We start from the raw sequence: 11565 nt of genomic DNA on the forward strand, positions 1-11565 counted from the left end.
GCGGGAAAGCGGGTGGGGAACGAGAGGAGGAACAGGGCGAGCAAGAGGGAAACACACAGGCGAGGTTATGAGGCGGAGAAGGGGCGCCCAGCGGCCCCGCCGCCCCCCCACAATACTGCACATGTAGCGGCCACCCCTCCACGCTGTCTCCCCCCCCCCACAAACACACACAGATCGGCTCCACACAGGTGCCCGGGGCCAGAGCCCGGCCCGGGCCGGCCTGGCCTCGCTGCCCCCTGCCCGCCCGCCCGCGCGGTGGGGGAGGGGGTCCCCGAGCCCGGCAGCTCCTGCAGTCAGGTCCCCGACACCTCCGCCTCGCCGCCCCCGGCCACCTTCCCCGCCACCCATGCCGCCGGCCGGGCCGGGGTCGCCGCCCTGGCTCGGTCAGTCGGTACCTTCATGAAGGTCTCTACCGCGCCTTTGGCCGTGTCCAGGTAGGTGGTGCCCAGATGGCTGCGCTGGTTCATAGAGGCAGACGTGTCTATCAGGAACAGTAAGATGGGCATAGTGCTGGCCGGGGACACCGGGGCCCGAGGTGGTAGAGAAAGAGGAGATGGTAGAGGTGGAGGCGCCGGTGGCGGCGGCGGTGGTGACCGCCGCTACGCGGGGCGGGAGAGCGCGGCCCCCGGGAGGAAAACACCGTCTGGGTCTTTCCTCCGGCTGCGGGGAGTTTCTCCCCCGATAGTTGAGAGGAAACTCCCAGACCCAGTCCTCCCCGTCGTACCCCTGCCTCCGCCTCCGCCTCCTCCTGCCTGCCTGCCCGCTGGGGCGGGCGCCCGGCCGTCTGTCTGTCGGTCCGTCCCCCCCGCCTCGGGGGTCCCGTCCCCGCTCCCGGCCCCTGTGTGTGTCCCAGCGGGAGACGGGCCTGGCTCCCCACCCCACCCCCGGTGCAGGGAGTGGGGACCAGGGAGCTGGCGAAGAGGGGAGTGGGCTGAGGGGAGATTGGCCCTGGGGCTGTTGGGAGAAGTTTCAGGGACTCCCTCCGCACCCCGGCGGTGTCACCACTTTCTCAGCCCCTCTCGCTACTGAAGCGCTTTTCTCTCTCACACTCCGGTTTTAACTCGGGCAGGGGCTGCAAAGGCTCCGCCTCCTGACACGTCCTCGAGCCACGTGATGCACCGCCCCGCCATTCTATTGGTTAGCTCCTAGGCTCTTATTAGCATATTCAAACAGCTCAGGGGCGGGAGAAGCTTGTAGGCCGCCTCCGGGAACTGTTATTGAGCACGCGCGAAGGCGGGGCGTCGGGTGCGCGCGAGAGCGAGCGCTAGGGATGAGCAGGCGGGTCGGCAGACGCGGAGGCGGGCTCCGGGAAGGGGCGGAGACGGGCCGCGGAAGGATCGCGGGGTGGGGGCGGAAGCCGCGTCGGCGCGCGCAGGTCAGCCACGGCTGTGAGTCTGCGCGTCCGTGCTGCTAGCCTCTCTTTGGCTGTTCGAGGTGATAGGGGTCGGAAGAAGGAAATGGAGGCTGGCCTGAGCTCCCCTTTCGAAGTCGCTGTAGCGAACCCCTTGCCTGGTGAACAAGTGAGGGGCGGTTGAAGTAAAAGATCTAACACCCGGTTAGCAGAAGGGGGCAGGCCCGCGGTCGCCGGAGGAGGTTCCTTGGGCCTCGGAGGGCCGGCCCCAACGTAGGCGGTCCCAGAGGCGGGGGAGGGGAAGTGAGAGGTTGTTTATGACCAGGGACTAATCTTCGCGAGTCACACCGCTCCCGCTGGGGGGTGAGGACTAGAGTTAGATCTCGTTCGTAGTGGCGTGGGAGCGGGCTAGGAGCCCTCCTGTTGAAGGACCCACCAAAAAGAAAACGAACCACTTTTTTCTATCTCAGTCTTGAAAGAGCATGGAGGAAGACTCAATATCGATAAACAGTTTGTTGCTCTTTTTATTCTCAAAGAAAAAACCGGTTCTACCCAAAGAAATACCTCTCAAGCCCTGTTTACTTAGAAAGTCAATTTCAGAGCTAAAAGGGGCCTTAGCAAACCATAGTCCATTACTTTTAGTTTTAAATGAAGAAACTGACTAGCTTACCCAGGCGACTCAGAATGGATTCCTCAACCGTTTCTACTTTTACTTTCGCTGTATGCTGTCTCTCAGACCCTTTCCAAATACTCTATGAGGGAAGACGTTCTAGGTTTTTTTTTTAAAGCCCTTATCATGCTTGAAGTAATGAATTCTAAATATCCAAGAAAAACCGTTTCCTCAAACTGGTTAAAAAACAAGACTGCTTGAAAGATAAGTTGAATTAGGGACATGACACCCCTTATAAGACTATGTGGGTATTTATAAAGCTGCTTACTAGCCTTGCATTTCAATTTTTTTAACTCTTTACCTTGAAATTTATAATTACCTACTGATCATTTTTTAAAATCGTTCCTATTAACACTGAAGAGAATTGCTATGTAGCACTTTTTTTAAATCTTGAGTTTTATAACTTGGACTTTTCCTAATTTTTTAAGACAGTCTCTGAACTTTTTGTTAATTTATAGTAGGGCTATTTCAGTAATATGCTGGCCTGTGAGTATGTACCATAGAACACAGATATTTTTAAGAGATTTGGACTACCGAGTAAGATGAAATACAGGTCTTAACATCCAGTATTTGCTGAGGACTAGTGGAGTTAAAGTGAGGTCCCTGCCTTCAAAGAGTTTATGGTTTTTCTAGAAAAATATTACATATTATTAGCTACTACAAGGCAAAAAGTGATTAGATAGCAAATAACTCAGAAATGAAAAATGTTACCCTAGGGTGATGAAAGAACATTTTCCAAGGTCAGTATGTTTAAGCTGTACTTTAAACCAGTGTTTCTAAAACTGGAATCCTAGGCCTGGAGCTAAGAATCAGAATTCTTTGATTCTTTAAACTTTTTGTTTTCGTTTTAACGACAATATACAAATTGTTTTACCAATTACAAATACAAAATTATTCTTTTAAAGTGATAATTTATAAACGGAAGATTTTCATGGAATTGGTCTTCAGTTTTCTGTCAGCCCTTTCAAACTGTGGTCTCTGGACCTCTGCCTGTCTAAAATTGTATTCTCTAGAATCATAAGAATTTTACATTACTCAGGTTTGAGAAATACTGCTTTAAAGGATTGGTAGGATTTGGATATGTGGATAAAGGAAGAGGAAGCTGCTGGTGAAAAAGTCCTTCTGGACATTGAAAATGTAGTGAAGAAAGCACAGCATTGCCACTGGCTTTCTGGGAGACAATGAAGTTCAGCTGGGCTGCAGGGTCAGCTACACAAATAATAATATCCAGAAAGGTAGGTAATGTCTAGACAAATAGAGGGCCTTTATTCCAGGCTGAAGTTTTTTTCTCATGTAAGTTTCTAGTTGGGGTGCTAAGTACAAAGCAGTGTTTGAAGGGACTCAAACTAGACTACTAAAGTAGATGAGCCTGCATTCTAGTTACTTCCTCTTACAGTTATTTGAAATCATTTCCAGTGAAACAGCATAGCTCTTTCTTCCCTGACTCAGTAGAGTTAGCAAATTGTCATGATAGGGTCATAAGTGGAGGTGTATAGGAGAGCCAGGATCAGATAAAAAGATCAGAAGAGCCAAGTCAACCTGGAGCAACCTGGAGCATATAACCAGAACCTATGCTTATGATGGCATCAAAGGCCAGGTTTCTAGTTCAGAAACCCAGAGGTACTGGAAGACACGGCCCTGAGGCAGAACGGGATAGAAATCAGGACGTACATAGGCAGCAAATCAAGAGGCAACAGAAACCGGGAAGCATTGATCCCTAGACAAAATTGTGAAATAGGCCAAGTTTATTCTTAGTTATTCTGGTTGACAGTTAAGCTATTGGTTGATGATGGCTTAAAGCAGCGGTTCAGGCCAGGGGGTGCACATCAGTATTATCTATTGAGCTTAAAAGTAATAATAAATGTGCTAAATCCCCATACCCAGAGGAAAGTGATTCAGTAGAATTAGGATAAGCTCTTCAGGTGAATCTTATAAATAGTAAGACATATGCTTACAGTATAAAAATAATGTATATGTTTAGCATCTAGTATTAGTAAATAACTTCACAAATTCACATACCCTTAAAGTTACTACATTTCTTAAAAGAACTAAAATCTGCAAACTTAAAGGAAAAAAATACAAATATGACACCAATATAGCTACTGTAGATTTGTATTATATGCTTATGTAAATTGCTTGAATTCAACTATTTTGACAAAAAAACAAAAAATAGTAATGGAGATTCCCACCGTTTTCCTTGATGAGCTTAGGCCTTGGAGTAAGCCTGAGATGGGAAACATGATCTCTTCCTCACTCAATCTCTGTGATTCTAGAATGTGATTCTAGAAAGAATCTGATAATATGCAGGCTTATTTTTCTAAAACATGGCCCCTAAATGCAAGCCAACTCTTTCATCAGACTCAACTGAAGAAGCAGTGAGCTCTTGCAATGCTAGAGGGAAAACTAGTTGGAATAGTGTGTGCTAAACCCTGTGCTGTTGCAGTCTAAGGGATTAAGGAAGATTTTTCTGGAAGGGCATTGGTCAAAAGAATAAGTGGGAGAAAAACGCTCTTTGCTGCTGTTTTCAAAGGATTGCTGCCTAAATGCAATGGCTCTGATTTAAAAGGGATGAATAAATTATATGAAACCCTCTGAAAGAATAGTGACTCTGGCTTTAATACTAGCCTAAATTGTTGAAATGGAGCTATACTAACAGAATTAAAAACTGATAAATTAGATTGATTTGTAGAAGCCAACCAGAGACCTTTTAAATTACTTTAAACCAGTTAAGCAGGGTTACACAGTTTAAAAATAATTATGTGCCAAAGACTTGATTTACGGTATCGGGATGTGCCATCTGAACAAAATAATCAGATAAACCAAGTGTTCTCCATATGTAACATAAAGTTACTTTCCACTGTCTTACCATTTCCTGAGCTCTCTGCTTTACTCTTTGAGATCACAAATAGGCAAGAATGTTGAGAGGTTGAGCACATAAAAAAAAAATGAAGTAATAAGCATAAAAAAATTAGATGTGAAAATGCTGCAGAATGTATTCAGATAATACATGTACAAGAAAATTTATTTTGGTCATCCTAATATATCAGTCCTCAGGGGGAAAAATTTCTACTAGGGACTATTAAAAAGAAAGTAGACCTTATCATAAAACGGTATTTCCCATTAATAGTTGAAATCAGATAATTCAAGATCAGTCTTGAAAATGGACATTTCCGAAAGTCACAGTAGAGGTTTCTCCAGCAAAAGAGCATGAAAATTGCAGTAATTTTTTAACTTAATATTATTTGCACACCTATTATGTAACAAGCACTGTGATAGGCCATAGAAAGTTTACAACCTAATGGAAAGATGGCAGAAAAACAGATAATAAGAATCCACTATTATAAGTCAGCAGACCCCAGGCATGATATACTAAGACTTACCTTAGAGGATTGTTTTGAAAATGCAGGGTAGCATACCATATTCCATCAATGCTGAGATACCATGGGTCCTAAGAAATGCCATTGTTTTCGGACCACTGGAAAAAAAATGCTGCTAATTAAACTATGACACAATGCTTTCTTATCAATTAGAATTTATCCACACTGTATTAAATTCCACCAACTAAAAGCGTTAGTGATGCAACTTGTTTTAAAGAATACTCCACTATTGTCTTAAGTGTTTTCTTCCAAACCATTGGCTTCCATTCTATGAGTTATGATGCTAGTGCTTTATCAATTCAACTAGAAGGTATCAATGAAAGGTTTTCAGACCACAACCAAGATTTATAAGCTTTCTTTAAATGGTTCACGGAAATGTTTAGGGTTTGCAATTGTCTAGTTATGACACCAAGAATAATCACTACATTTGCACATGTACAGGCTAATATAGCTACATCACAACTGCCTTCTTGTGACAGCATTGTAAGATACCATTATTGCAAGTTAAATTCCAGCTTTAGAGGTGTTAAAATAGAAATATACATCGTAAAATTGGTAAAATGCCATTTAATCAAGAGCAGTTAGCTCTTAAAATAAGGATCAGAGAACTCTGACTACTGAGGATAGAGCAGCTAATCTTACAGAAATAAGTGATATTTGAGCAGACGGAAATCATACAGGGCTGGAACGTGTGTGAAAGAGTGGTAGGAGTTGTGGAATGTGTGTGAAAAAGAATGGTAGGATTTGAGGCCTAGCCACATCATAAAGGGTTTCATGTGATCATGTAAGAAAATTTGAAGTTTATCTTTGGGTGATAGGGAGACAAAGTTTTGGGGCAAGAGAGTGATATAATCAGATTCTCATTTTAGAAAGATAATTTTAGTTACAGTTGGGAAGAGGAATTAGAATGAAACTAGAGTAAGCAAGGAGACCAATTAGGCAATTTCTGCATTAATTCAGGGAACTGGAACTTTTTTTTAAATAGGAATAATTTTGTTCAAACAAATATGGAAGTGTCAACAGGGAAAGGAAGGGGGAGGTTATAAAAGACATTGAGGTGACAGAATTGACAGGACTTGGTGAACTATAGGCAGAATCATGATATTGAGATTAAATCCATCTTGTGTCATATATAGTGAATATTGTCAAACTACTTACTGGTAACTATAAAATCTAATAAGAACCAGTGGTTTTTATTCAGTCATGTGTTCAACTATTGAATCTCTAGTATGTGCAGTGAATAAAACAGAGGAAAATGAAGTTTACATTCTAGAAGTTTACATTCTAGGAGAGGTAGACAATAAGATAATTAAGATAATTATCTGGTATTTTAAGTGCTAAGGAGGAAAAATAAAGCAAGGAAAGGTAACAGTGTTGTAGAGGGAGCAGAGTTACAATTTTAAATAGGGAAAACAGAGAAGGAATCATTGATAAAATGACGGAGTAGAGACCCAAAAAAAGTGAGAGCTCTACAGATACCTAGGGGGAGACAGATTTTATCCATTTTGTGGTTTGAGATGCTGAAACATATTAAAGCCTTAACTGTTGATAAGTATTCTTTGCTGATAGTTAATCTAATTCTTAATAAATATAAAGTATTTTTTGTTGATACTTATTACATAATCTTATTAATAGCAGTATTATTCTGATTTATAATAATAAGTATCCTTTGCTGATACTGGTTCTCCCTGACAGGCAAAACCCAATTATTCATTATATATTATTGAGAGATTTATCTTAAAGTCAACAGATACTGTTTTAGATTATGAGGATTCGTTGTTAAATGAGATAGACCTAATCCCTACCCTCATAGAGTTGCTAGATAAAATATAAGACTCAAATTGGAATTTCAGATAATGTATAATTTTTAGTATAACTACCAAATATTACATGGAACATAAAATTCATTTGTTGTTTATCTGAAATTCAAATCTAACTGGGTATTTTTATTTGCTGAATCTGGCAATTCTATGCACTCACTGAATTTACAGCCTAACTTCTTGGAGGTGGAGATAGTAAATACAATTAGCATATAATGGACATACTATATAACCTGGGAAAAGGTTTTGCTATATAAAATGGAAGGCCCTGGGACTGTAAATGTGTGGAGGGAACCTGTCTTCCAACCAAGAACACCTACTCTTAAGAGCAGAAAATAAACTTGTCCTGTTTGTGCCATGTGTTTTGGATCCGTTTGTACCATGATCTCTTCATTATACCAGCCTAGCCTAACTAACTCAATGTGTCAGTCCCTGAAGTCTACTATCATGCCCAAACTTACTCCAGAATCAAAAGTTTTCATGTAATTTACCTACAACAAATTTATGTAAATAAAGGCAACAGAGAGGTGGGCCAAACCCTAAAAATGATTTTCCAATATTCATTATTCTAATATAGTTTTAAACATGAGTATTTTCAAAGTGGTCATGAGGGACATCAGATCAATATTAAAAAATGACATAATTTAATGTTTTCTCTAAGCAACTAATAGTATATATTATTCATGTCTATTAAAACATTTCAATATTTTTTTCTTTCAGACATTGAATGTAAAGACAAGTGTCGTAGGCTCTGCAAATTGTAAATAAGACATGATTTCTGACTTAAAGTGTAGGGACAAGTAGAGAAAACACAGATACGTAAAACTAGGCGGCATAGAATCAGTGCTAAAAGATAAGTGCAAATTGTATCTCTAACTAAAGTGAGAAATTTACTCAGACTAGAGAAGAGAATAAAGCAACTGAATAAAGAAGCATTTTTTATTCAAAGCTTTACAACTTTCTATTTTTAATTTTTTTATTTAAAAGATTTGTCAAAAATTTACAAAATGCATAAAGAAAAACAAAAATTTAGAGGTGGAAAGGATGGATGCTGGGGGAGCTATGAAAAGTGGATGGTCACCCAAACTGGTGAGACTAGAGGCTAAGCTAAGTGCTCAAGGAAAATCCCTTTAGTGGCTAATAGTGGATAGTAAGGACAAGCAAGCAGATCATCTGGGCTCTTATGGACAAAGATCCTGGCAGGCAGTGGTCAACCTCTAGGAGACCGAACAGTCATTCCTATAAATAGTTAAAGCTCTGAGTTAGAAAGTAACATCAAGAAATGGGAAGAAAATAAACATTTCATTGCCTGCTTACACCAGGCACTCTGCTAGAGCTTCCCATGATCATTTAATTTTCTAACAAAGATAAGGGCTCTAATCCCTGTGAAGACTAGAAACAGGGATTATTACCTGGCATGAAAATAAGGCAGAGACTTGGGCACAGAAGCAACAACAAGGAGACAACAAAATATAAGGGAGTAATTTGTTCATAACAAAATGGGAAGATAAAGGGATGAGAGCTTCTAGGATGTTAGCAAGATTATTTTAATATTCAATTTCGCTAGTCTCCAAAGACTCATGTTCTAAAACAGTGAATAAAATAGCTTAACATCTGATTATGCAATATCTATCATTGATGATGGGCACATAGGAACTCTATGACATACATTTAATTTGCCAGATTAATTGAGACTCCTCATTACCTCTTTAAAACATTCCCATAGCATGGTATATGCTCAAAACTAGTAAAATTCCCTTTAACATAATTGTGAACTAATGCTCCCACTACAAGTTCCATGCTCGTGTAGTCAGTTGTATTTTTCCGCAAGCCCCAGTTGAACTTTTAATTGTAATTATTTTAATTAAATATTTTATAACAAAAATCACAAAAAAGAAATTGCTGTCAAATTAGGTATAAGCAAGAAAACTGCAAAAATGTAGAAAAAGTAAAAATCTTACAGGTATTTTGTATTTGAAAAGATTGACAAATGAAATACACTCACAGTTCAAGTTAAAAAGTTTAAAGCTTCAATCCACTAATCACCCATCAGTGATAAGGGAGCTTTTACTATACTCTGTACTATACACATATAGCACTTTTGTTTGTTCTTTCTGAAAAAGGAACAATCTGTCTAGAAAAACAAAATTCAAGACCAGAGTCCATGATCTTAATGATTTCATTCAGCACATTCATGTGAAACCTCAGAGCAGAATGTAATACTACATGTGTGTTTAGATTATTCTTCTAAAGTCTTAGGGATAATAGGACTACTATGTGTTAAATTTTGTATTGTGCACATTTATGGCTCACTAGTCTTCAAAGGTTAACAAGCATAATGCATTTGAGGGCCAGTTTGTTTCATCATAGGCAATATGCACAGCATTTTAATGGTTCGTTCTGTAAGGAGTCTTAGAAATAACCAGTGTAATTCTCTTGTGTTAAAAATAAGTAAACTCAGACACTTGCCCAAGGTGAAAATTTATTGAAATAAAATTAAGGAAAATGTTTAAATAACCTGTAATATTGTATCTTCCTCATATAGCATGTCTAATCCAAGCTTCTTGAAGCACTTTTAAATCAAATCATAATGATTCTGATACCTATGTATCAAATTGTTGTCCTATTTTCTACCAGCTGGGTTGCCTTCTCTCAGACACTGACTGAAAGGTCAACATTTTCTTTGCAGGTGAATCAGTTGAGAGTTGCATTCATCCGTGAATAAGAAACCTGAAAAACAAGGATTATTTTTATCATGTATGTCACTGATAGGCTGTCCAGGAAGGCCTTATTTGTTCACTCTAAGTTTTATAATGTCATTAAGAACCTGAGGCTTTCTCTGTTTTCTTATTCTGCCAATCTTAATGTGTGCTTGTGAACTGGTAATTAGCTATTTCACCTCAAGTATTGTAGGTTTGCTTTGGTAGAAATAATGGAAAGGAGAAAAGAAAGTATGTCAGCTGAGCTGGCCTTTCCCGGAACCACTGCTAATAATTTCCATTCAGATCTGATTGGCCAGCTATATTTCATGGCCACTCTTATCTGCAAAGTGGCTGCACTATGTGTTGGGAGGGCAACAAGCAGTCTCATCACTGCAGGACAATTGCCAAGATTAGGAAGAATGTGTGTGTGGTGCCTAGCATGTGCTCGGTACCTAGTAGATACTGAAAACATGGTAGCTCTTTTGTTGTTGTTGTTAGAAGAAAATGAAACTAGTGGTGATCTCCAAATTTCTTCCATAGTGATTATAAAAAGAATGTTTCTATACATGTAAAGAATTCAATGCAGTAAAATAATTTTTAGTAGAAAAACATTTTTACTGTCATTTGGAACTAAAATATTGGCATGGCACTTCTAAAAATTCATTTGATTAACAAAATTATAATTTTAGGCAATGGTCAGTAGTTTGTGAATGTGCAGCGTAATCTCAAAAGTTATAAATGACCTTTTTTATTTTTATGTTTTATGAGCTAGAAGATATTTGTTTATTGTATTTGATTATCGTTAAAAATATATTTTATCATAACTACAGCATGTTTAGATTGGTGACATGTTGAAAAAATAAAAGCATTAAAATTTTACCACAAATATTTGTTCGTGTTAATAATATATTGTTAAATAAAGATCTTGACCTTCAAAAGATGTGTCTGTGGGTTCACTGGGTTTCTGATTCAGTTGCAAGACTATCTGGTTGGTATAGTCATTACCATGAGAATGGCAATATGAGATGTTTTATATAAGGTACTTGATTTTGTGAAGCAACAAGAAGAAAAAAGACAAAAATGTATTTTATAAGAAAATTAACATTTTTACATACAAAAATGAAAATCAGAATTTCATAGATATAAAAATGTGTAGAGCTAACATCTGCCTCGTACATGTAATACATTGTGTATCAGTAAAACAAAAATCATACCTGAATTTTATTATATAAGTTGTTTTGAAACGAATAAGCCAAAAATAAGTTCATATAAAGACTCTGTCTAAATATTTTGTTTAAAGTGAACAAAATAAGAGAGGCGTTTCTGTGTATATATGTAATAAAAGGTAAAGAATTTAGCCATTTAAAAAAATTCGTCTAGGAATCATTACGCTTAGTGCTTTACAAATACTTATAGCTCTGAATCTATACAATGACTGAGTATTTAACATTCCAGTAAAGGGGAATCACATGGTGACATCAAAGAGACTAATATATATGTATATATCTTCAAATTGCAGTTTTTAACTACCATAGTTCCACCAGGAAGCCTGTACATGCTTTTCTCTTTTAAATTTTTTCTTGATTTCTTTTCCCTTTGCTTAAATTTTCCCATCATCTATAGTTAAGCCTGTTTTATAGAAAAT

General features: G+C 39.1%; 2 protein-coding genes across 2 annotated transcripts in view; one reads left to right on the plus strand and one right to left on the minus strand.

The window, feature by feature from the left end:
- Positions 1-1027, minus strand: part of INTS6 (integrator complex subunit 6) — an 82987-nt gene extending 81960 nt beyond the window's left edge. The window contains exon 1 of the mRNA XM_039839408.1: positions 396-1027. Within this exon, the coding sequence (XP_039695342.1) occupies positions 396-506 (111 nt within the window). The 5' untranslated portion in view covers positions 507-1027. The remainder of the gene's footprint in view (positions 1-395) is intronic.
- LOC120583875 (wiskott-Aldrich syndrome protein homolog) lies at positions 476-10806 on the plus strand. The gene is made up of 2 exons (XM_039839414.1): positions 476-1137; positions 9908-10806. The coding sequence occupies exon 1, from the start codon at positions 499-501 to the stop codon at positions 1027-1029; it is 531 nt and encodes a 176-aa protein (XP_039695348.1). The 5' UTR covers positions 476-498; the 3' UTR covers positions 1030-1137; positions 9908-10806.
- Positions 10807-11565: the final 759 nt, after the last annotated feature.

This window comes from Pteropus medius, unplaced genomic scaffold (genome assembly GCF_902729225.1).
Source record: "Pteropus medius unplaced genomic scaffold, Ma_sr-lr_union100, whole genome shotgun sequence".
Classification (NCBI taxonomy): domain Eukaryota; kingdom Metazoa; phylum Chordata; class Mammalia; order Chiroptera; family Pteropodidae; genus Pteropus; species Pteropus medius.

Bases quoted from the DNA above. Each gene is read 5' to 3' on its own strand.
- LOC120583875 (XM_039839414.1), top strand. From the start codon at position 499: ATGGGCATAGTGCTGGCCGGGGACACCGGGGCCCGAGGTGGTAGAGAA.